Source organism: Thalassophryne amazonica, chromosome 18 (genome assembly GCF_902500255.1).
Source record: "Thalassophryne amazonica chromosome 18, fThaAma1.1, whole genome shotgun sequence".
In the NCBI taxonomy this organism is placed as follows: Eukaryota; Metazoa; Chordata; class Actinopteri; order Batrachoidiformes; family Batrachoididae; genus Thalassophryne; species Thalassophryne amazonica.
Window position 1 is genome coordinate 39,757,793 of NC_047120.1, and position 24,355 is coordinate 39,782,147.

Sequence of the window (24,355 nt, forward strand, 5' to 3'; positions counted from 1 at the left end):
CTTAGTAACCATGGGTATATCGTTAAAAAGTTCCTTGAAATAGCCATTGTAAGTATCCCCTATATAACAGAACTGGGTCAAAAATTTGACCTTGGGCCTGTGACCTCTACTTTTAACAGATTTTTTTTCTTAACATCTAATCACGTTATTCGTGGCTGACCCTCAGTCAGTCACAATCTGGAGGTCTCTGGATCCTCAGCCTCTGACACTGGTAGATGCATGGGCATGGCCGCTGGACAGAGGTGCTTAGCGATGCTGATACTTTTGTTGGGTCTTTAGGGTCGTGGCTACTGTATGGTCATGGGACTTTGATGCTAATCAGTGACCTAAGGTGATAGCTAGATGTGTTTGGTACCAAACAACAGTTACTTACTCAGATGAGGAGTTTCACTTACATTGTGTGGGAGCATCAGCTTTGACATTTTGGAGATATGGTGTGTGTTTCTGAACATGAGCCAGCATGTAGACGCATCAGTGTTGAGAAATCCCAGCAGCTGGAGAAGGCAAAGGGGGTGGACCATCTTTCTGGCCTAGTGGTTTCACAATGTGGTGGATGTAACACCGTGTGGCACCAGATGAGACCTGTTACTTAGTAATGAGTTTTGGATGGTTGGTCCAAAATGAATCAAAACTCTTCAAGTTTTGATTCACATGCAAAAACCCTCTCATGTTAGTATAAAAGCAAGAGTTTTCTTCAAAATACAACTGTTTCCATGAAGTATATTTGATATTCACTACTTCAAATTGCATTTTGGAAAGTCTATTGACCATACCGTTTTTTTTAAACAGTGCATCAGACTGTGTTCAAACAGCACTTTCTTTATCATCTGTTGATGAGACCTCAGACTTGAGTGTGGATCCAGTGCTCCGGCCACTGATGTCTCACGTCTCCCAGCCAGTCAATGTGAACAGGAGAAGAGGGGGATGTCTCCTGGGGAACAAAAGCCCGGACAGATCGATTACATGGCTATTCAGAGAACTGGCTTTCACTCAGACACAGCTCCACGAGCTTCTTGACGGCCTCCAGTGTTTAGGTTCACAGCTCCGTACATCAGAAATATCAGGTAGAACATCTGTTAGCAACAATGGTCTCACTCCTCCACTTGAGCAAACAAGGTATTCTCACATGACACCACTGCCCCGTATCACTGACAAACACCAGATGGTCTGTGGCTTCAAAAAACCAGCTGGTTAAGACTACAGACAAGCCTGGCTACAATACCAGCACTCTATTCTGGTAAACAAGTCCAAAATCCGAGCACCACTCAACAGGCTGATAATGGACTCTGTAGATGATGGATGATTTAATTTTAATGTAAATGTCTTCATTATTGTTATGCAGTTAAATTTGGATTTTATCATCTCCCACAATCTGGAGGTTATTACAGTTTGGTAATGAGGAGGGAGGAGTCAGATGCTGCTGTTCAGGTCGTTTAGAGTTCATCCGCCACGTGAGACAAGGTGGACAGGAAAGCGGAACCAAAACCAGGATTTGGATGCTGAAGAAAACTTCAATGCGTATTATTGCAGTGAAGATGACAATAACAACACTAAAAAAAGACTGCTGTTTTTACAGGAAAATGCTGGCAGCTGTGGTTACCAGGGAACTCCTGTAAAAAATACAGCAGCACAGTAGATAACATTACAGACATAATATGTAAATGGATTTACAGTGAATGAACCACGGCTGACTCACATTAAAAAACTGTTAAATCTACAAAAAAAAAAGAGAGCTCTCTTTTTTGTAGATTTAACAGATTTAACATCCCACAACAGATCTCACTTAAATTTGTCACAGTGGTTCTATTTGGGCTGGTGCACATCTCAGTTTTGTTGGGATCCTACATGAGAGCCTTTCTACATGTCACCTTTTTACAGTAATTTGAAGATAAACTCTAAAAGGATGTGTTACTCAGAGCAAACGTTCATCACGACATGGTTCTTACTATGTTTTACACCTGCAAACATATTCACTCATCGAATATGCATTTACAGTAGGTGAGGATGCCCCAATGGATGTGTTTTATAAAAGTGGATCAATTTTGGACAGAAATGACCAAATGTCAAGACCAGACAGAACCATGTATTGCCGTATCACTGAACCACAAAGAATTTTATTGAATTTGGGTCAAACATGTCGAGGGTGAGAGTTGAACTGTCAGAGTGCACCTTTTCACTACGTTCCCAACAGAACCCTGTAAGTTATCTGACTTTTTATTGGACAAACCTTCTGCGGATGTGTCGCACAGCAACTCCTCAATCTGATATGGCCACTGGGCTTCACTTAGTGGGACCATGTCACCACGAGTGCCTGAAAAAAAAAATGGAATGGGGGGGATCAAGTGTAAAATAAATAAATATATGTGCCAAAATCTGATTCAAGCAAGAGACACTAAACCTATCAAATCAAAAGATTGTCAGCTGCTCAGTGGGGCTAAGGTCCAAACCTGAGGCGGCTCGTGGAGATGGGCACCTGCAGCATCTTCTCCCCGAACAAGGTTGACCATCTTCCAATCTGAAACAATCTGACTGCAAAAAATAACTGTGTCCCAAATGTTGATTAACACAGTATAACAGTATTAAAATAAACTACAATGAGCAACCATTTATTCTGCATTTTTAAGCCATTATGTAAAGCTTTAATGACTAAGACAAGGCTGCATTTGAAAACATTTCCACAATGGTGATTTTGCTTTGCAAATCATAAAATTAAATACAAGCTGCCATTCATGTCTCTCACTAACACGTGATATTTATTCATAACTATGCAGTTACATGTAACATTTCTTTTTGTCCTCACACAAACATCTTAGTATGTGCATCTGCAATTTGCAAATATGTTTAATCACAAACAAAAAGAAGCATCAATATAATTTTGACTGGAATGGTATCAAGGCTCAAGTTCATGTTTCAGAAGAATCAATTCTTGTAATGTGGAGCAGTGTGATGTGAGCAAAATCACTGATGCTCCTTTGAGAGATCCCTGTGATGTGACTCAGTTCTTCCATGACCTGCAACAAATGAAAAGACAGAGTGCAAAAATAAACTGTTTCTATGGTTTGTAACAGACTAAAATATGCCATAATATCTGTGTCTTAAAAAAGAGCAAGTGTTTCACCTGTTTCCATTTGCTAACATTGAGGATGTATGAAGCCACAGCAATGACACCAACACCAAGAAGCATGTAGTCCTCAGTCACCGTCACAAACTTCTCACTGGTTTTTAGATGGGAATAATGCAGCTAGGTGGATTAAAGTGGCCCCTGTGCTACACAAATCCTTAAAATTCCATTATAATCAAAGTGTACGCAAATAACAATAACTTAAATCATTGCAAACAGCTCTTCTTACTACTTCAAGTATTTTTTTAAAGAAATATTTGAAATCATTCACTTTTTCTGTGACATTATGCTCATGTGCACAAGCCTCCTGCCCACTCCCATCTTTAGCCTCGAATGGATGTAGACGCACCCTTTAAATAATTGTTTGCATGTAAAAACAATGCATATGCTGCATGTTATTTGACATGGCGACAGGGAAAAATATACAATTTTACAAAAGGATACAATTTTACTGAAATTAAACTGAAATGTCCATGAGGGAGGTGGAGAAAACAAAATGTCTTGTTTGATTTTCTCTGTTCCCACTTGGGAAAATGTAACATACACTATCAATAAACGTGCAACACATGGCTGCCACTATTTATAGCATCTACAATCAAGAATTAAATAAAAATAACAAGAGTACTGCTAATATTTAGTATGTACAAATACTTACAAAGCAGTTTAGGGATCGGGAATTGCACAAATTTGTATAGGTGAGTGCATGAACAGAAATAACATTTTGACAATAAGAATGAATGCTCTGTGACATTAGCTACTTTGTTTTATGTTATATTCTGTCTTGCCTTATTTTTCATTTCATCTTTGCCATATGAGGTTTGAGCTGCTCTCAAAGACATGTTGATGCATTGTATGAAGTATATTTGATGTATGCACATTCTTCATGTCGCATTTATTTATGCTCCCTTTTGTATGGTTAGCATACTGGCATAGTATTGTACTATGCTTCCTACCCTTTTGAATTAATTTTATTAGTAAACAGAGCAGGTCTCAGCCTTAACTTCATCTAAAGTCTGGGTCTGTTAGTCAAGCTTAGGGCTCGAGACCGGCAATCACCTTATTATTTCTTCTGCCTTTCTGTTGCTTAATGCTGACAAATTATACCATAAGTGTAGTGTTTCTGGCCGACTGATTCTGTTTTGTTTTTCTCTCTGTCCAAGATGTGGCTGGATCCACGTGCTGGATTGAATGATTTCTGTGGGGGATGCGGGACAGACTCCGCTGTAGGAACAGATCCAACGAGTGGCTTCATGACCCCCCCGATGGTGGTCTGGACGCCAGCATGGACTCTCGTCAATTGTTGTGTTCTCTGTATTATAAACCTTTTTGGTAGAATGGCTTAAGCAGTGGGTCACCCCTTTGAGTCTGGTCTGCTTCAGGTTTCTTCCTCAATATCATCAGAGGCAGTTTTTCCACACCTGTGTGCTTGCTCTAGGGGTTGGTAAGTTTAGACCTTACTTGTGTGAAGTGCCTTAAGGTAGCTTTGTTGTGATTTGGCGCTTTATTAACTAAATTAAAAGTGTGGGGAAAAAGGTGTACATATGGTTTTTGTGCATATGCGTTGTTTGTAAATGAGACCTGTTGTATGACCCAGGACCAAGAACATATGTGCCCAGAAGGACTTCCTTCAATACTTTGCAAAATTGATTTGATTGTGTTGAATGAACAATTATGCACTGGTACCGCGTATTGTTGCACCCATCATCTGCTGCAGACAGATGAAATGTGGGCGTTCCCACTAGCTTCTTCAGCTGCAGGGGTTGAGGCACCTACATACTGGCTCATGCACAGAGAAACAAGCTGCATGTCCAAAATGTCACAGTTGATGTTCCCGCGCAATGCAAGTGACACTCCTCTTCTGAGTCTACCTAAGTAACCATTCATTTGACACAAAGTTACTCCAACAGTACCCAAAGATCCTCTATACCAAAGACATCCAGTCTTCACCCTAGGTCACTGGTTATCATCCAAGTCTCACAACTATATAGTAAGACGGGAAGCATCACTTCTCCTGCAAAGATATCTGCATTGACAAACACCTTTGCCCAGCAATGAATGAGGAGATGTAAAAAATTACAGTTTCACTGCAGTAATATGAACCCAGGTTTAGGCACCACAACATTTTTGATATAGGCCAGGGACCTGGAGTCCCACAGAGCACCAGGTCTTCAGTCCACACAAGTCCATGTGACAATTTACCGACTGATGTCGACTAACAACCTACACTATAAGATGTAGAGAAACAAAGCAGATCCTTTGCAGGCCTTGTGGGGTGATGGATTCTTACAGAGTGAAATGAATACCCCTGGATAAGACGCTAGTCAAATGGAGGTAACTCCTCAGCTGAGGCTGGTAACCATGTCATATTGAGTGTGACTGAGACAATGCAGATGAAGTGTGTTGTCCAAGGACACATTCAGTAAGTCCCAAGTGAACGTACGTGGACTTGAAGCCCTCTCTCTTGGCCAGTGGATCAGCTCCTATGCCACAGAGCCACCTGGTCTCTACAGTACCAGCTGTGCTAAATCATATTTAACAAGATGTCATCAAGAATCCCAAAATTAGCTTTCAAAAATAACCAAATACCTCTGTTCTCTGGATGGGTTGACACACTGAGTGGTGGCTCTTAACAAAGAATCATAGATGGCGGTCCTCTGTAGGCTCACAAACTGGAGAACTTGGGAGCTCAAGTGATGCAGCTGCTCCAAAGGGGTGGATGGCTCATTGTGTCCTACAAAGGTTTAGCCACCATTCATCTGTTTCTTACATACGCAAACAATATTTTCCTTGTTTTTTCCCAATATCTGCCACATCCTAACACTTCAGAAATCTTACCAAGCACCTCCAGCAGTACACCCACATAGATCAGAGGGTTAGGGGTATTCAGGTTGAATTCAAGCCCTTTCAGCACCATCAGCTCAGAATCCAGGACGATCTGCTTGGACACACTGTGGCCCACTGTTTGAAGAAAGCGTACAGCAGTGTTGGTGTCGATCATCTGCGAAAATACACACCATTAAATTTTTCATCACAGAATATTGAAAGGGATTCCACGTTAAGCATCTCAGAACTTACATTACTGTGCAAATCCAGTTTACTTGCAAGCTGCACACAAGAGAAAACAATGAGAGGGAATTTATCTTTGAGTTCTTCAAAAACAACATCCTCATAATTTCTTTGCTGAGCTGCAGCTGCGGCACCATCAAGCATGTGTGTCGTGAACAGTTCTTTGAGGCGCTTGATCATGAACCTGGAGGACATAATTGTTCATATTAGGGTTAATGAAATCACTTTTACAAAGGGTCTACACAGTAAATTTAGCAAAGTAAAATTTACTCTGCTGGGATAACACTTGATCCCAGTCCAAACAGAGTTAAATATACTCTATCACAGGGCTAAATCAACTCAACACAGTGTAAAATCAACTCTTATTGCAGTAAAACCACTTGCATTGACCAGACGGTGTCGCCAACCGAACAGTCCGCCTTAAAATTCAGTCCACCCTGCCTTCATTGCGCATGTGTCATCAGCCGCGGTTCACTGATTATCATCTCGTTTCTGCTTCAAACTGCACTCCAGTCATCATCTATCTCAGCAGCAGATATCTGAAGCTTTTGTACAACAATCATTTCCACATAAATTCAGCATTATTTCATCATAAAAGGTGGAGGAAGCGATCAGAGCGCAGCAGCTACATGAGCTGCTAGCTGTTGCGTTCACTGCGCATCGGTCATTTCAAACCATCACTAATTATAGCTTCGTTTCTGCTTAAAACTGCCTCGTTTCTGCTTAAAACTGACTTTAGAATGATTCAAGTGATTTTACTTTGTCATCTGATGGTTCATAATCCATTTGATCGCTTTGGGTGGAGAGACTCTGTCTCAGACAGGCTGTTGAGCTCCGGAATAATGCATGCGCAGTGGAGGCAGGGCGGGCCAATGTTTAGGGGCGGGCCGTTTGGTCTGCGACAACTGTCAAGCTGATTTCACTTTATAATAGAGTGTAATTTAATGTATTTAGACTGGGATCAAATGTTATCCCAGCAGAGAAAATTTTGCAGCGTAAAATTTCCTGTGTACAACACAGTAACTGTATAGCTTCTAATCACCTTTCAAGCAATTCAACTGCATGGTATCCAATCAGAGGATGAAGTCTCAGTTGTCTGGTTATCAGGAAGATGCATTCTGAGGAAGGTTAGAGCACAATGGATGCTATGTGTCAGTAGAAGCAAACAGCACAACAGGAAACATTTACACAGTCATAATGCAGCAGCAAATGTTTATGAGGCACTCGAGCATGAAGTGACACGAGATGAACTCATTTACTTGAGTGGAATCAGTGGAAAGAATTCTGAACCAAACCTCTGCAGTGATGCTATACTGCAATATACTGGAAACAAATAGAACCCACGTATGATGAAGCCCCACATTCTAGATGATCAGATAAAAAGTTGGCCGGAAGGTGTTTATTTAAGAAATCTGTAAGCAAGCTCAGAAATTGATACTTCCTACGACCCCACCATCACCACACTAGTTATTCAAGTCTGGGAACTCTGCTTTGCCACATCCATGACACCACAGAACCACCTTGTGTCCTGGATGACAACCACCCAGGCATACGTATACCAGTATGTATTAAATATCAGTGTCAGTAAAGCCCAAAAGGTCTGTTTATATACAGTGAGGCAAATAAGTATTTGATCCACTGTCGATTTTGCAGGTTTTCCCACATACAAAGAATGAAAGAAAGGTCTGTAATTTTTATCGTAGGTACACTTCAACTGTGCGAGACAGAATCTAAAAAAAGAAAAAAAAAAAAGAAAATCACATTATATCATTTTTAAATAATTAATTTGCATTTTATTGCATTGAATAAGTATTTGATACAACAGAAAAACAGACAATATTTGGTGCAGAAACCTTTGTTTGCCATTACAGAGGTCAAACGTTTCCTGTAGTTCTTCACCAAGTTTGCACACTGCAGCAGGGATTTTGGTCCACTCCTCCATACAGATCTTCTCCAGATCTTTCAGGTTTCAAGTTTTAGCTCCCTCCAAAGATTTTCTGTTGAGTTCAGGTCTGGGGACTGGCTAGGCCACTCCAGGACCTTTAAATGCTTCTTACGGAGCCACTCCTTAGTTGCCCTGGTTGCGTGTTTTGGGTCATTGTCATGATGGCAGACCCAACCACTACCCATCTTCAATGCTCTTACTGAGGGAAGGAGGTTGTTTGCCAAAATCTCGCAATACATGACCCCATCCATCCTCCCTTCAATATGATGCAGTCATCTTGCCCCCTGTGCAGAAAAGCACCCCCAAAGTATGTTTCTGTGTATGTGTGTGTGGCGGCGTGTGCGCGTTTGGAGTCTAAAGCGCAGATAGCCTCCTTTTCACCCTTCAGTCTCCTCTTCCTCAGCGGGGTTGCAGATTCAAACTGTCATCTTCAATTTATTTATTTATTTTTTTGTCTTTTAAACTTGTTTTATGTCAAACACAGCACTTGCTGCGGGGGAAAACAGGCATTGCCCAATCAAATTTCTTCTACTTTTATATTGTAGCAACGAGTAACAAAGATGGTTCAGAGAAATGTATTGGAGTAAAAGTATACATTTTATTGAGGAAATGTAGTGGGGTAAAAGTGAAAGTCTCCAGAAATGTAAATAATGAAGTAAAGTACAGCTAAATCAAAATTCTACTTAAGTACAGTAAGAAAGTATTTCTACTTCATTACATTACAATACTGGGAATACTGATTCCTTTAAAGTATCCTTAAGAAATGATTCAATTCACCCACATCAATAGCCTTTTGGCTTAACCATTCCCTTATCGGTCCTTCAGTTCGGGCCACCGAAGTAGCCATTGTTTTTGAGGGTGTTTATCAGGAAAATGATCATTTCTCTACATTGATTGCAGACTGCAGCAGTTCTGCTTGAAGCTTGAAGCAACGAAGCAGTGCTTAAACACGTTGTTCACTGGTTCTCTGCTTTGCTGGTTTAAAGAAAACGCAGGTCCACAATTTCTTCTTAACCCCTCTCAAAGCCATTTAAAGATGTCAATCGTGAGTCACCTTTGTGTGGATTAAAGTCGCGAACTGGGACTCTTGTCTTGTTGAGGGCAAGAAACGAGAATCATCCTCCATTCCACACCGGAGTTTTACACGATGGTTCTCTGGCGTGAGCACCAGCCGGTGTGTAAACTGAAGTTGTCCATCAGGTAAAGGAAATAATAATAATAATGATCATATCCTCTGTTTTTTGGGACTTTTTAAATCAAATGACACCTCTTTCCAAACTTTACAATACAAACAATAAGCTGCATGAAATTAAAAGTGAAGTAGGGGTTCAGGGTGGTTATGGTTAGGGTGGGGGGAAGGAGTAGGATTAGGTTATGGTTAAAGTTATGGCTGGGGGTTGGAGTAGGGTTAGTGATATTAAGTTAAAAAAAGCCCCGTCATGAAAATTGGACTCATTTCGTGCCGGGAGCACAAAAGAAAAAACGTGAGACTGAGCTGGTCATTCACCAGGTTCTCCCATGTAGTTCTGGACTTTCTCAGAATCACCCTTACCCCACAAGGCGAGATGCATGGAGCCCCAGGCCGAGGAAGATTGACAGTCGTCTTGTGTTTCTTCCACTTTCTAATAAATAATCATAACAGTTGTTGCCTTCTCACCAAGCTGCTTGCCTGTTGTCCTGTAGCCCATCCCAGGCTTGTGCAGGTCTACAATCTTGTCCCTGGTGTCCTTAGACAGCTCTTTGTTCTTGGCCATGGTGGACAGGTTGGAGTGTGATTGAGTGAGTGTGTGGACAGGTGTCTTTTATACAGGTAACAAGTTCAAATAGGTGTCATTAATAGGAGACAAAGACTGCGGAATAGGAGGGCTTCTTAAAGAAAAACTAACAGGTCTGTGAGAGCAAGAATGCTTGCTGGTTGGTAGGTGATCAAATACTTAATGCAATAAAATAAAATTTATTATTTAACTAGAAGCACTCAGAGAGTGCAAACCTCCGCCAAGGCCATGTGGTCACTGATGCCATAACATCTACACGCCGTGGAATCATTTAACCTAAAAAAGTCTAACAATGAAGTTTGCTCAGTAGTAAAAAAAAGTTTCACCTGCTGTGACTGGATAGCATGTATCCTTAGCGCTTGGCATCACAGTTTATTGCAACTTGCACCTTTCCCAGAAGCTACTGTCATCTGAGCACTGATATTGATATTGCATGTGCTTATAGACAAAAACAAATGAGACAAAATTCAATTTATTATTCAACTAAACTACAAATATATGATTTTTTTTAACATTTATGAAACACTTCTCTAAACAAGGCCATAGGGTCACTGACCCTAAAGAGATTCCCTCCTTGGCACAGTGATCTATTCAACAATTCAGTGTTACAACCAAAACTATGATACATACACTTTTCTTTCCTGTATATTTGACATCCTTGACCATGAAAACATACCGTTAAGAGACTGTCTTAAACAAGGGGCAGAGCTCCAAATGATGCAAGTGCAGATGGAGAAGGCGGACTGATTGTTAGGGGCGGACCGTTCGGTCGGTGACACCGGAAGTGAATAAACGGCAGAAAATAAATGAATAAACATTTTGGAACACCATTAAGAGACACAAATAGTCAAATGTTCATCACGACAATATGTCACTTTGTTTCAGTTCCAAAGAATGTCAGCTTCAGATTTGTGCAAAAGATTGGGCATATTTAATGTGAAATCCACTTCAATTAAATAAATACAAATTATTTAAATGTCTGAACAGCACGTATCTTTAAAATACAGAATTTTGCATTTTGCAGATGTTGAACCTCGACTGTTATTAGCCATTAGCTAGTCAGGTACTTACCAATTACTCTTTTATCCTTGAAGATTCCACTAAATTTTGACGAAATGTCCAGCTTATCTTTGTTGCTTTTGTTGAGGTTAACAAGGAAATCTGTGAGTAGGTCAAAAGAAGCTTGACGAAATTTGATGTGTTTACTCTGGCCCGAAGAACAAATGAATCTTTTGGCCATTTTCCACTCACCGCCTCAAAATTGGTGTTTTAGAAAAACAAGAAATTTCTAAATAAAACTAAACTCAAGTTAAATTGCTCAATTTGGTGAAATTATGTTCGCAAAGTAAATAACACCTTCCAGAAGATGGCGCTAAAACTCTTGCTGGTTGGTTATAACGACCGCTCGATAGGAACCATGGAGATGAGTCGGGAGGGGGGCGGTGCCTGTTTGGAGGGTGCACAGCGCAGATCTACACAATATAAGAATGAACTGTCACTCGCAGCGGATAGTAATGCTGAAGTGTGCGGATATTTTATAACACAGAGCTGACATAGCCGAGGAAGCTGGGGTTAGTATGAGCGTAAAAATGGCTGACAAGACGCCGAAGGAGAGCGATAATCAGTTTGCCAAAAGGATAAACCCGACTAAAGAAGAACTTTCCACAGAACAGCGGCATTTTGTCAGACAAATGGAGATCGAGCAGTGGAAAACAAGAACACATAAATTGAAGATGCGAAATGGCCTGACAGGACTTGCTATTGCAGCAGTCGCTGTGGGCATCTGTATCCTTCACGTTAGCTTAGCATGCTAAAGTTACGCAGGTTCCTGATACTAATATATAACTGCGTAAACTGGTAAAGCAGTGCATGTTTGTATGCTTTAAATGTTAAAAAATAGGTCATTTTATTTGTTTTAACATTCACTTACATAATGAGAAGCTGACTTGTTTAAAATAATGTCGATTAATGAGGTCAAGAATTGTAAATAGCAGTATTTAAAAAGTTAATATAAATAATAATAATAAAAAAAAAATAGTCCCGAGTGTAACGTAAGGCTTGGGGTGTTAAACTCCTGACAATTAAAATATATATCTGAATATCTGTAAATGAATAGTTGCATTTTTCTTCCTTCATATCACACCTTAGTGCAGCAGATAACTGAAGCAATCATGCAAATGGTGATAAAAGCGTCAAATTCATCAGAAATACTCCTTAGACATTCCTCTTTTGAAAAAAACGATTGGCCACTTGAATTTTCAATCGGTGGTCAGGTAGGGGTCAATTGAAGAATTACACAGACGTCAAAATTAAAAAATGCTTCAACCATATTGAAAACTATACCACATTATTTGCTTGATCATAAAGATTCCAAAAAGGTATAGTTTGGACTATCTGTAAAGTTGTTCCAATGTTGGTAAAAAGTGATGCAAATTATTGGTTGAGCTAATAGGATTAATAAATGGAGTAGTTTTGACAGTGTTGAATGCTTGGTCTCCAAATTAAAGGTCAAACAAGGTCAACATCCATTGGATTCTATGACATGACATACATACGAGGGTAGGCTGAAAAGCTCTAAGGCTCACTATGATACAGTTAGTGAGCCTTAGATCTTTTCAGCCTACCCTCGTACATGACATACTCGTATATTACCCCATAACGTGATAACTAAACATGATACATGGACCAAACTATTCCTTTAAAACCCTGATAAATCAATGTTTCTGTGTAGGCTCTCAGTTGTCCAGGTGGTTTCCATAGTAGAGAAGCTTGAATCTTCGACTGGACTGGGTTGCTTGACGCGAGGACGTTTCGCTTCAAATTGCAGAAGCTTCCTCAGCTAAAATTCTTGCTGTGGTGGTCTGACTTCTGTCTTGACTCTTGTAGAGAATAATAATCAAGAAGTCTTTCAATATGATTGGAGCATCTTTTCATTTTGAACCCTGTGTAATTCTTCAATTGACCTCGACCTGAACGCTGACTGAAAATTCAAGTCGTCGAAAGTTTTTTCACAAGAGGAATGTCTAAGGAGTATTTCTGCCAAATATGATGCTTTTATCACCATTTGCAGGATTGTGCTCTAAATATTCTCTGCTGCACTACCTCACCACATCTTGAAAGAAGACAAACAATAGGTTGTAGAATAATAATAGTTATTGTAAATTCTGTTACAGTCCTGACAATTTGGCCAGTTTTTTTATAGTAATTTTTTAGGAAGTGACTGTAACCGATAAACCATTCTAATAGTATATGTAATATAATATATATAAAATGCACACACACATAAAATATAATATAAACTGAAACATCAGGTTTAGTGCTTCATTCCAAAATCTGCATAGCCCCCTTATAGAAATGAGGAAACTGAATTTTGCTTGCTCTGAGGTAGACCCAGGAAGAAACCTGTTTCAAGACAAATAATTAGTTATACTTGTTTTATGTTGCAGAATTTTGACTCTGAATTTAAGATGCACATTGAATTTTGACCTTTTTAGACATTATTTATAATCACACTAGGAAATCATCATTTCTTGATCATATTTACCTTGACTACTTACTCCTGATTAGACGGGTACACGTTTTACTCTGTGTCTCAGGAGCGGATCATGGATGAAATTGATGACGAAGCCAAACGTGCAAAACTACATGTACCAAAAACTGCAGCTAACTGAACAAGTGTAGATCCTGTTGTGTGTCCCTGTTAATGTCCCGTACTGATGTAAGAGAGGAGACTGCTGCAGATGACCTATTCTGTGACTGGCCATTGTTTTTCCTGTTAAGGCAACTCTGGATTTTGCGCTGACTTGCTTGTTCTGCTGCTGGTGTAAAATTACAGCCATCTTGATTATGAATAAAACCTTTGAGCAAAGAACTAATCTACTGTTATTTAGAGGGCCTAGAATACACTCACAGCTACCAGATAAATTTATCATCAGTACATGCTGATTATGTGATGTGCACGTGATGTCATCAGCTGGGTAAAGAGTTTACAGTCTGCATCGGCCTAGAAACGAGATGTCTGCCAATACTGATACTAAAATCAACCTCCAGCGTATTTAACACAATGATCTCGGTACAAGCTTTGTACATTATAGGACAAGCACTGGATGCACAGCTAAATTCAGACAAAGTCCTCAGCTCAGTGATGTGTGGAGGTATGACTGCGCATCAGAAAATAAGGGTTTATCTGATTTAGTACATTTGTGTTGAAGGTGTCAGTCTCTCACAACCACACAGGCTCCTAATCCACTGTTAATTTAAGAATTTGCCAACTTGCAACAGGAAAATAGCTTCGTTTTGGTTAATGTGGTGCAGCAGAGTTCAGATTTTAGTGGGTTTGTCCTTGTTATCTGCTGTATTAATTTGGTGTTACAAGATGATGGCACTAATTGCGTGTGAATTATTAAACCATACGGGAGTCAGTTTATCTATTCACTCAGTCCATGTTAAAGATTTTCCTACATCCTCTGAGAGAGAGAAAAAAAAAAAAAACAGTAAATACATCAAAATAGTGTATTTTTTAAATTTATTTTCTTGAAAATGATACATGGAGTTTTCTGATCAAGCCACCAAATCTTGAATAAAAATATAAAGACATTATAAGGGAAAGGCACTGGCATGGCAGGACAGCAGCTTCAGAAAGTAACAATTACACTTACATTCAGCATTTTGTGACCTTTATCCTCTTCAAATATATTATTAACTTTGGAGGAAACTGCCGGTGTTCATTCACCTGTCTGAAATTTCAGTGTGTTGTGAACAAGTCATAAGGCAACTGCTACAAATTCACAGTTTGGACTGATTTCCCATGATACATGTACATAATGATTTAAAAGCGTGTGAGGGTACAGTGCATCTGGAAAGTATTCACAGTGCTTCACTTTTTCCACATTTTGTTACCTTACAGCCTTATTCCAAAATGGATGGATTTTTTTTTTTCAAAATTCTCCACACAATACCCCATAAAGACAATGTGAAAAAGTTTGCTTTGTTTTGGGGTTTTTGCAAATATATTAAAAATAATAATAAAAACTAAGAAATTACATGTAAATAAGTATTCACAGCCTTTGCCATGAAGCTCTAAATTGATCTCAGGTGCATCCTGTTTCCACGGATCATCCTTGAGATGTTTCTGCAGCTTAATTGGGGTCCACCTGGGGCAAATTCAGTTGATTGGACTAGGGTACAGAAACATTTCTGCTGCTTTGAAGATGCCAATGAGCACAGTGGTCTCCATCCACTGCAAATGGAAGCAGTTCAGATCCACCAGGACTCTTCCTCGTGCTGGCCGCTGGTCTAAACTGAGCGATCCAGTGAGAAGGGCCTTAGGGAGGTGACCAAGAACCCGATGGTCACACTGTCTGGAGAACCATCCAGAAGGACAACCATCTCTGCAGCAATCCACCAATCAGGCCTGTATGGTAGAGTGGCCAGACAGAAGCCACTCCTTAGTAAAAGGCACATGGCAGCTCACCTGGAGTTTGCCAAAAGGCACCTGGAGGACTCTCAGACCATGAGAGACAAAATTCTCTAATCTGATGAGACAAAGATTGAACTCATTGGCGTGAATGCCAGACGTCATGTTTAGAGGAAACCAGGCACCATCCCTACAGTGAAGCATGGTGGTGGTAGCATCACGCTGTGGGGATGTTTTTCAGTGGCAGGAACTGGGAGCCTAGTCAGGATTGAGGGAAAGATGAATGCAGCGATGTACAGAGATATTCTGGATGAAAACCTGCTCCAGAGCGCTCTTGACCTCAGAGTGGGGTGATGGTTCATCATTCAGCAGGACAATGACACTAAGCACACATCCAAGATATCAAAGGAGTAGCTTCGGACGACTCTGTGAATGTCTGAGTGGCCCAGCCAGAGCCCAGACCTGAACCCGATTGAACATCTCTGGAGAGATCTGAAAATGGCTGTGCACCGACACTCCCCATCCAATCTGATGGAGCTTGAGAGGTGCTGCAAAGAGGAATGGGCAAAACTGCCCAATGATAGGTGCACCAAGTCTGTGGCATTATATTCAAGAAGACTGCTGTAATTGCTCAAGGTGCATCAACAAAGTATTGAGCAAATGGTGTGAATACTTATGTACATGTGATTGCTTAGTTTTTTAATATATATAAATTTGCAAAAAAAAAAAAACAAAACCCCAACCTTTTTCATGTTGTCATTATGGGGTGTTGTGAGTAGAATTTTGAGGGGAGAAACAAATTTACTCCATTTTGGAATAAGGCTGTAACAGAACAAAATGTGCAACAAGTGTGAATACTTTCCGGATGCACTGTAGGTCATTGTTGTGCTTAAAACACAATTGATCCAATGGGAAATATTGTAATCATAAAGAACAGAGGAAGTGCACCCCATACAAAAAAACGAGTGAGTACAATTCTATCCACAACTAAAGCAGAACTTACTAAAGTGCACATGGTGCTTGATCTGTGAAAGAGTAACAAATATGAATGTGCTGGAGCAAGAATTAGAAATTTAGTTTGCTCATAATTTGTACATCTGATCTATAAATGCGCTATATTATATACACAGATTTACAATCAGGAAAACCAGTCAGAAGTGTTTAACGACTAACAAATATAATATCCTGTTAAAACCATTTTTTTTAAAAGCTGTATGTGAAAGTGGATGTTCTTCAAAGACTTGAGTTTGAGAATAGTCTCATTTGAAGCAAGATAGTTCCCACTGGAGTAGTGAAAAAAGTAACAGAAGCACAACCTGGAAATTGTTAAAGAAATGTGTTTTCATAAAACACATTTGAATAACTCATCAGTGTACCGCATCTACTGCAGACACTGTTCATCAGCCACTGGAAAACAAAAACTACTAACCAGGCGACATTCAAAATACAGCCAACAGGAGCTCAGACAGACTACAGCAAATGTCTGATTATGCGATATGTCTTCTGTGTACGACAGCTGTCAGTCTTTTTTTTTTTTCACATTCTGCTTGTCAATTAATGGCAGCGAGTCAGACAAGCGGTTATTATTGAGTCGAAATCGAAGCCGTTGTGGGCTACGACAGTAACGTAATTTGACAGCGTCAAATGCTGAAAGATTACGTTTTGTCGAGTACTTCTGACATCCTGATGTTGATTCACTGAACCGCTGAGCGTGTCTTCAAATGAGAAAAAAGTTTTTTTTAAACATGAACCAGATTTGGAGGTGCCTCATGATTAAAGCTACAATATGTAGGATTTAGTGTCATCTAGTGGTGAGATTAGATTGCATTATGCTGTTGCCAGTCACAGGTTTGTTTTCCTTCCTGTTTTCCCATCTTTGACAACGGGATTCATGCTCCCTTGCCTTCTCTTTGTAAGTTGATTCAGTCTTCTAGCTGCTCTGCAAAAGTGAACAAAGTATGTCCCTTTTGAGCTGCTACTGTATCAACATTGTGGTGTAACACGGCGGCCTCAATGAGGAGCCCTGCTCCTATGTAGATATGGAAACATTGGTTCACTGTTGCATGTAATTATATGCAAATTAACAGGCAGCTACTAAAGCTATACTACATTTCTGATAATTCACGTCCCTCAATCCTGCATACTGTAGCTTTAAGTAAGTCCCTTCGGCTGCTTCCTTGTTTGCGCTCAGGGTTGCCACAACAAATCCAAGGTGGATCTGCATGCTGATTTGGTGCAAGTTTTACACCGGATGTCCTTCCTGACACAACTCCATATTACATGGAGAATGGGCAGGGGTGGGGTTTGAACCTGGAACCTTCTGCACCGGAAACAAGCACACTTATCCACTTGCTTCCCCACACACATACACACATATTGTAGCTTTACGATTGAGGCAGGAAAAAAAAAAAAAAAATCACCAGATTTGTTAAACTGCTAATGTCAGCTTTTTCATGCATGTCCAACATCAACCACTTGTGGCGTTGGAGGTAAATGCCCACCAGCAGAGGGAAACAGTTGATTGGCGTGCCGGTGTTCAAGTGCGCCTCCTACAGGACGGGTTTGGGCACTGCAGTCACACGAGGTAGTCCGGATGCACAGCTTGCTTGGTTGAGTTTATTACTATGAAACAGAGAGAGAGAGATGGGGGTGGATACATAAATCCCTGAAGTTGTTTCATAGTTATAAGTTTGTGAATGTAAAGCATGTTTACCATTCTACTAATGTTGGTGGAAAATGTGACTCCTTTATTCTGTTTGTCCTGGGAGCTGCTGCTGCTGCCTCCAAGGGAGTTTCTCCGAATGATCCCTGGGGGCAGCGGGGGCACGTGACAAAATTTGACTGACGTATACATTAAATTTACCGCAACTATGAAATCACAAATAACGGTGGCTAACCTTGGAGTGGCAACATGTCGATGTGCTGCTGGAGGCCGTCCTTGCGGGAACTGGGGAACCCACTGCCTTTGGACAGGCGGTGCTGACGACTGGACAACATGGCGGCTGGAGAGACTATGCCTGGAGGCGGAGCTTTTCCCAGCTTTTTGTAGAGCTCTTCAATTTCTTTTTTCTGGGCAGCCTGCAGGGCCTGGACCTCTGCAAGGTGTCTGATAACGGACAAATGCATCCTTTCAACACCCTGTTGTGTTGCATGGAAATGACAGTTTAAAGGTGGTTGCTACGCTTGTTGCCAAGAGTCCGCCAATATTTTTGGAGGGGTGGAAATTAAAGGAACACATAATACACTCTTACAAATAAGTTCTGAAAGTGTACACTGTTTTAAACACCAGTGGTGGGCACAGTTGATTAGCTAAGTTGACTCTTTTTTTCTTGTTAGCGCATTAGCTTTTAAGCTAACTTTAGAAAGCATTAACAGACCATTTACCTTCCACTAAATTTAGTTCTACTAACTTCATGTAAGCTGAACATAGTTTAATGGTCTGAAACATTTGTAACCCAAATAATCATGTTTGTAACTGTTGGAGCTTCGACACTAATCCAATAAATGAAAATGTATTGAGTGAAGGCAACAAGCATGACCTTGAATAAATGGAGGAGCAGATTGTCAAGCCAGAGTAAATGCATTTTTTTTTCTATTTCTTATTCATTTAATAGTTTCTGTACTGTGAATAAACTGTATGTTGAATAGAAACTACTGTTCATTTAATTATGTATACACATCTTGAACATCATTTGACCTTGGTATGCTAAACCTTTTTGGGAGCAGCCATGTTTACAATACAATGTATTAAAATTTCTGCTCTTAGGTCAGCTTTTCAGGGGTTTTAGAGTAAAAAACAACCCCAAAAGCCAAACCTAAATTCATATAATAAACATTAGCAGTTAGTGATAGCTTCAGCTAAATGTTTTAGTGATTTATCAGTTTAGTATTATCACATTCATCTTTTTGGTTAGTGAATTAGCAGTTATCAATGCTAACTTTAAGGGTTTTAGGTTAGCGGTGCCAACCACTGGTGAACACAAAATACCTATGTATATATACGAGGTCTGTTAGAAAAGTATCGTACCATTTTATTTTTTCAAAAACTATATGGATTTGACTCATATGTTTTTACGTCAGCCAAGCTTGAACCTTCGTGCGCATGCGTGAGTTTTTCCACGCCTGTCGGTTGCGTCATTCGCCTGTGGGCAGGCTTTGAGTGAGCACTCAGAAACTGTTAGAGACAGGCAGCTGGAAACCATTCGAAAAATTTATCTGGCTTTCGGTGAAAATTTTACAGGCTTCACATGCCTATCTCAGCTTTCAGTGCTTACCAGTCAAGTGAATACAACAGAAATTGTGGAGAGCTGGGCATGTCCCAACTTGTCCTCTAGCACTCCGAAACGGAGGTGTTCCTTTGTCTCGCTCCATCAGCGAATCCGTCGTGACACGCGAAGCCTCCACGCGGCTTTCCATGACAAAATCTCTTGTTAAAAGTGAAATCTGCCGGAAAATGGCTGATGTCCAGCTCTTGTGATAACCAGAGAAATTGCTCACGATGGTCCCAGCTCCACACAGCGATCCGTTTAGAAATGATGTGGTGGTTTCTGCCTCTCGATGGCGGCTCGGAGCGCGGCGCACCGTGCGCCATTGTGGGCCGTCCTTAAAGCTGTAGTAACACTCCTTATTCTCTGTGAATGTAATAGGTTGAAAATGCTACAGAGTTTTTATTATGAAGCAAACCCCCCTCTTATTTTTTTTTGGAGATAATACTGTAAAGAACTACTCTAGCAGAGTGACTTGAACGCATCACAGATTCGTGGCTTCTACTCCACCAAATCAGTAGATGGCGCTTGTTTGCTCCTGTGGATCAGACAGAGCTATTCCTTCTCAGGCCTTACCTGGCGCCAATCAGAAATAAATGGCGCTGGCTTGACAAGGACATTAATTTGCTGTCTCTCCTCATTGATCCACAGGTACTGTAAAAACACCCTCTAAACTCATTAGTTTATATTCACACAAACGTGAATGACTGAGAAACCACTTTCCTGTGTGTTAGGATGACTGTAACAGATATATAGCATTTAGTTGTGTAGTTAATGAAGTGTATCTGCCGAAAGCTATTATTAGCCGACATGCTAGTTTGCATGTCTCATGCAGTAGAACAAGGTTATAAATGAAATCCTTTGATCTCATATTGATGATTTGAGACAGGCAGATGTATGTACAGGTTAGTAAAAATAAGTTATTGTTTATATTGTTAAGCTGCTGTCACGATGTTGCACATATTGCCAGTGGAAAATACTGTGAATGTTTAAGCTGAATTAGAAGCATTAGCACAAGAGTTGTGATGCAGCTATGTCCAAAAAGTTTCTTTTTATTACAAATTTGTTATTTTGGTTATCACTTACCTGTTTCAGTGATTCAATTTAATTTCTTTTTCTAATTCTCCATCTTTTATTTACGCAGCTTTTGCAGTTTATATTTTGTTTGCACAGGATTCGCTTTTTTATGAACATTGATGCATCTTTCTCATGCATATAATACAATTTATTGACCCGCATTGAAAATGAGATCCTGTTTTTCTGTTATGTGAGTTATGTTGAGAGTTTGGATAAAAGGAAATATTTTTGTTAAGAATCAGAAATAAATGGCGCTGGCTTGACAAGGACATTAATTTGCTGTCTCTCCTCATTGATCCACAGTGATCCATTGTGTGCGTAGAGCCAGGGCACCACAGATCCACAGTGCTCCTTAGCCTGTGTATCACATGTTGCCAGCCCAGATACCCCTAGGTCTGACGGCAGTTACATTTTGGGGGCTCGTCCGGGATGATCTAGCATCACAGCTGGGTGAAGTGAGTGCCAAGATGGTGTGAAACTCCTGTCCAAAGCTTCAGGGAAGGCTGTATTCCAGTACGTCATCCAGAGAGCTGAGGCCATCTGTGTCACCATGTCCACTGTCACACCACGGCGAATGCTGATCTACAATATCCAAAAGAGACTTTCTAGCTTGAGTATAAGTCACTTAATAACAGTTACAAATTCAGTTGATGATGGCGGTGTAGCATGCAGCGTGGATGACCTGAGTGAACCAGAGCTGTATGACCTGATCATTCACTACCTAAGAAGTGATAAGTTGAAAACCCTGGAGGATGAAGGCATGGCCCAACTCCTTCTCCTGGATGACATGCTGAGTGACCTGCTTACCACCGACACCGGAGAAGTTGAAGCCAGTCAGGGTACGCTCCCTGCAACAGGAGCTGTGATGACCAATCTACAGGAATGTTCCACTCCACCTCCCCCTGACTACAACCATTCCGACCAACCTCCAGCAACACCAGCCATAGATATTCCCATCCCTTCATTGAATTTGAACAGTGACACTCCCATTCTGCCACCCTCACTGCCTGACCGAGATGTGTGTCCAGCTGAAGGGGACAGGGACCCTCACTCGCTTCCATCACTTGCAAGAAGGAGCAGCAGTGTGCCACCTACGTATCCCTCCTCCACAGCAGGTGTCATTGGTGCTTCCCTTGGTAGAGTGAGTCAGTCTTCCAGTATCGGAGACCAGGTATTGAGGTTGAATGATGTTACAGCTCTGCTCCCACGCAGAGAGTTTAAGTTGCATGGTGGACAAATCACTGATGTTGGTTCAGATATGTCTTACAGTAACCTTTGCCAACAAATGGATGAAGGGTTACAAGAAGGTTTTACTGAGTCGGAAGTAATTCGTACTGTGATTAGGATCGTAAAACCTGGTGCATTCAGGGAAATGTTAACTCATAAAGGTAGCTTAACTGTGAATGAACTTAAGCGGTTTCTTCGCGCACACATCAGGGACAAAAACAGTACAGAACTCTTTCAAGAGTTAACTAATGCTAATCAGCGAGACAAAGAGAGCCCACGGCAGTTTTTGTACAGGATAATGGGTTTGAAACAGCGTGTTCTCTTTGAGTCACAACAGCCTGATGCTGAGTTTAGCTATGACAAAAAGCTTGTTCAGGGTACCTTTCTCCACACGCTTTACCAAGGGTTAAATGAGAAAAGCACTCATGTTCGACATGATCTCAAACCCCTTCTTACAGAGTTACAGGTTACTGATGATTTTCTCTTAGACCAAATCACCAAGTCTACTAGTGAGGAGGCAGAGAGACTGAAACGTCTTGGTACCGTAGCTAAAACTTGACCAGTGACTGTAAGTACAGCTCAGCTTGACAGTAGTGACCCAGCTAAGAAGGTTAAAGTTGGCACTGAGCTACAGGCTAATCGTACTGCTATTAAAGAACTGACTGCACAGGTGTCCTCACTGACCAAACATCTGGCCCAGATGGTGAAACCTTTTGACAACATGACACCTGTGAACCTCTGCAAACCAGTGGCTCATCCTCCGGTACCAACAGCTGAGACCCGGGGCAGGTGCAGTGACTGTGTACAGCAGAGCAAGGTGAACTGCCCTCACTGTTTTGCTTGTGGTCAAGCCGGACATCGTGCCATTGGCTGTCTGCAAAAGAAGATGTCGGGAAACGGGGTGAGGTCACTGGAAAGGGGCAGCCAGTGACCGCAATAGCCAGTGGGCCCCCAGCACCGGCTAGCCACTCAAAAACAGCCAACCCTAAAAGGGTAAATACACCATGTCAACCACAACCAAAGAAACGTCTAGCGCAACTGATAGGGAACCGATGTATGGTTTCATGTGCTGTTGATGGAGTCCCTTTCCAGATGTTACTTGACTCGGGCTCAAGTGACTATGGTGGGAAGAGCCTGGTTAGAAGAAACACTTCCTCATGTCCAAATTAATCCGCTTGAATCCCTACTGTCTGACCGACTGTTGGAGATTACTGCAGCTAATGGCACAGATGTTCCCTTTGACGGGTGGGCAGATGTTGAACTCCAGCTCTGTAGCAAGAGTCATGGACATGTCACCATACAAGTACCCTTACTAATCAGTCAAAACTTTCTTAACTGTCCTCTCCTAGGCAGTAATGTCATAGCTGAGATAATTGAATCACACAAAGAACATAGAAGTGAGACTGACATTTCTGCTTTACTCAAGGAAGCTTTAAGTATCAATGACAGTGCAGTGGACGCTCTCGTTTCTGGTGTTCAGATTTTGACCCCTGATGAGATGACTCCTGAGTGTAGCCTCAGAACTGGGAAGAGAGGTGTAACTATTCCAGCAGGGCAGATTTATGAGGTTAAATGTAGAGTCAGAGAATTATTCTGATATCTAATATTGATGATTTGAGACAGGTAGATGTATGTACAGGTTAGTAAAAATAAGTTATTGTTTCCAGTGTGCAGAGGTGAGTTCACCGTGGACTTTCTCTTGGAGAGTAGCATTGGCACTGTTTATATTGTTAAGCTGCTGTCACGATGTTGCACATATTGCCAGTGGAAAATACTGTGAATGTTTAAGCTGAATTAGAAGCATTAGCACAAGAGTTGTGATGCAGCTATGTCCAAAAAGTTTCTTTTTATTACAAATTTGTTATTTTGGTTATCACTAACCTGTTTCAGTGATTCAATTTAATTTCTTTTTCTAATTCTCCATCTTTTATTTACGCAGCTTTTGCAGTTTATATTTTGTTTGCACAGGATTCACTTTTTGATGCATCTTTCTCATGCATATAATACAATTTATTGACCCGCATTGAAAATGAGATCCTGTTTTTCTGTTATGTGAGTTATGTTGAGAGTTTGGATAAAAGGAAATATTTTTAAGAATCAGAAATAAATGGCGCTGGCTTGACAAGGACATTAATTTGCTGTCTCTCCTCATTGATCCACAGTGATCCATTGTGTGCGTAGAGCCAGGGCACCACAGATCCACAGTGCTCCTTAGCCTGTGTATCACATGTTGCCGGCCCAGATACCCCTAGGTCTGACGCCGGTTACATGAAGCCCGTAAAATTTTCACTGAAAGCCAGATACATTTTTGAATGGTTTCCAGCTGCCTGTCTCTAACAGTTTCTGAAAAAATTCTGATGGAAAAAAAGCCCAAATCATTCCGCCATTTCCTCGCAATGAAACAACGACGAGAGGGGTGGAGCAGTGCTCACTCAAAGCCTGCCCACAGGCGAATGACGCAAC

General features: G+C 40.9%; 3 protein-coding genes across 3 annotated transcripts in view; 1 reads left to right on the top strand and 2 right to left on the bottom strand.

The window, feature by feature from the left end:
• Nucleotides 1-2,798: 2,798 nt before the first annotated feature.
• On the bottom strand, nucleotides 2,799-11,186 carry cntd1 (cyclin N-terminal domain containing 1). Its single transcript, XM_034194149.1, has 7 exons — nucleotides 10,979-11,186; nucleotides 7,230-7,305; nucleotides 6,197-6,371; nucleotides 5,957-6,119; nucleotides 5,708-5,852; nucleotides 3,119-3,215; nucleotides 2,799-3,011 (listed from the first exon to the last, which is right to left on the bottom strand). Exons 1-7 carry the CDS (start codon nucleotides 11,145-11,147, stop codon nucleotides 2,904-2,906), a joined length of 933 nt encoding a protein of 310 aa, XP_034050040.1. The 5' UTR covers nucleotides 11,148-11,186; the 3' UTR covers nucleotides 2,799-2,903.
• A 270-nt stretch (nucleotides 11,187-11,456) lies between these two features.
• LOC117531456 (cytochrome c oxidase assembly factor 3 homolog, mitochondrial) lies at nucleotides 11,457-13,719 on the top strand. The gene is made up of 2 exons (XM_034194564.1): nucleotides 11,457-11,692; nucleotides 13,475-13,719. The coding sequence occupies exons 1-2, from the start codon at nucleotides 11,485-11,487 to the stop codon at nucleotides 13,576-13,578; spliced, it is 312 nt and encodes a 103-aa protein (XP_034050455.1). The 5' UTR covers nucleotides 11,457-11,484; the 3' UTR covers nucleotides 13,579-13,719.
• Nucleotides 13,720-17,910: 4,191 nt separating this feature from the next.
• wnk4a (WNK lysine deficient protein kinase 4a) overlaps nucleotides 17,911-24,355 on the bottom strand; it is an 89,924-nt gene continuing 83,479 nt past the window's right edge. The window contains 3 exon segments of the mRNA XM_034193226.1: nucleotides 17,911-17,945; nucleotides 18,037-18,131; nucleotides 18,221-18,429. Coding sequence (XP_034049117.1) covers nucleotides 17,943-17,945; nucleotides 18,037-18,131; nucleotides 18,221-18,429 — 307 coding nt within the window. The 3' untranslated portion in view covers nucleotides 17,911-17,942.

Bases quoted from the DNA above. Each gene is read 5' to 3' on its own strand.
- cntd1 (XM_034194149.1), bottom strand. From the start codon at position 11,147: ATGGCCAAAAGATTCATTTGTTCTTCGGGCCAGAGTAAACACATCAAA. The intron at 6,372-7,229 runs GTGATTAGAAGC...TATGTCCTCCAG, and splicing joins GCAGTTGAATTGCTTGAAAG to GTTCATGATCAAGCGCCTCA. The intron at 3,012-3,118 runs GTGAAACACTTG...CATTTGTTGCAG, and splicing joins ATGTTAGCAAATGGAAACAG to GTCATGGAAGAACTGAGTCA.
- LOC117531456 (XM_034194564.1), top strand. From the start codon at position 11,485: ATGAGCGTAAAAATGGCTGACAAGACGCCGAAGGAGAGCGATAATCAG. The intron at 11,693-13,474 runs GTATCCTTCACG...ACTCCTGATTAG, and splicing joins AGCAGTCGCTGTGGGCATCT to ACGGGTACACGTTTTACTCT.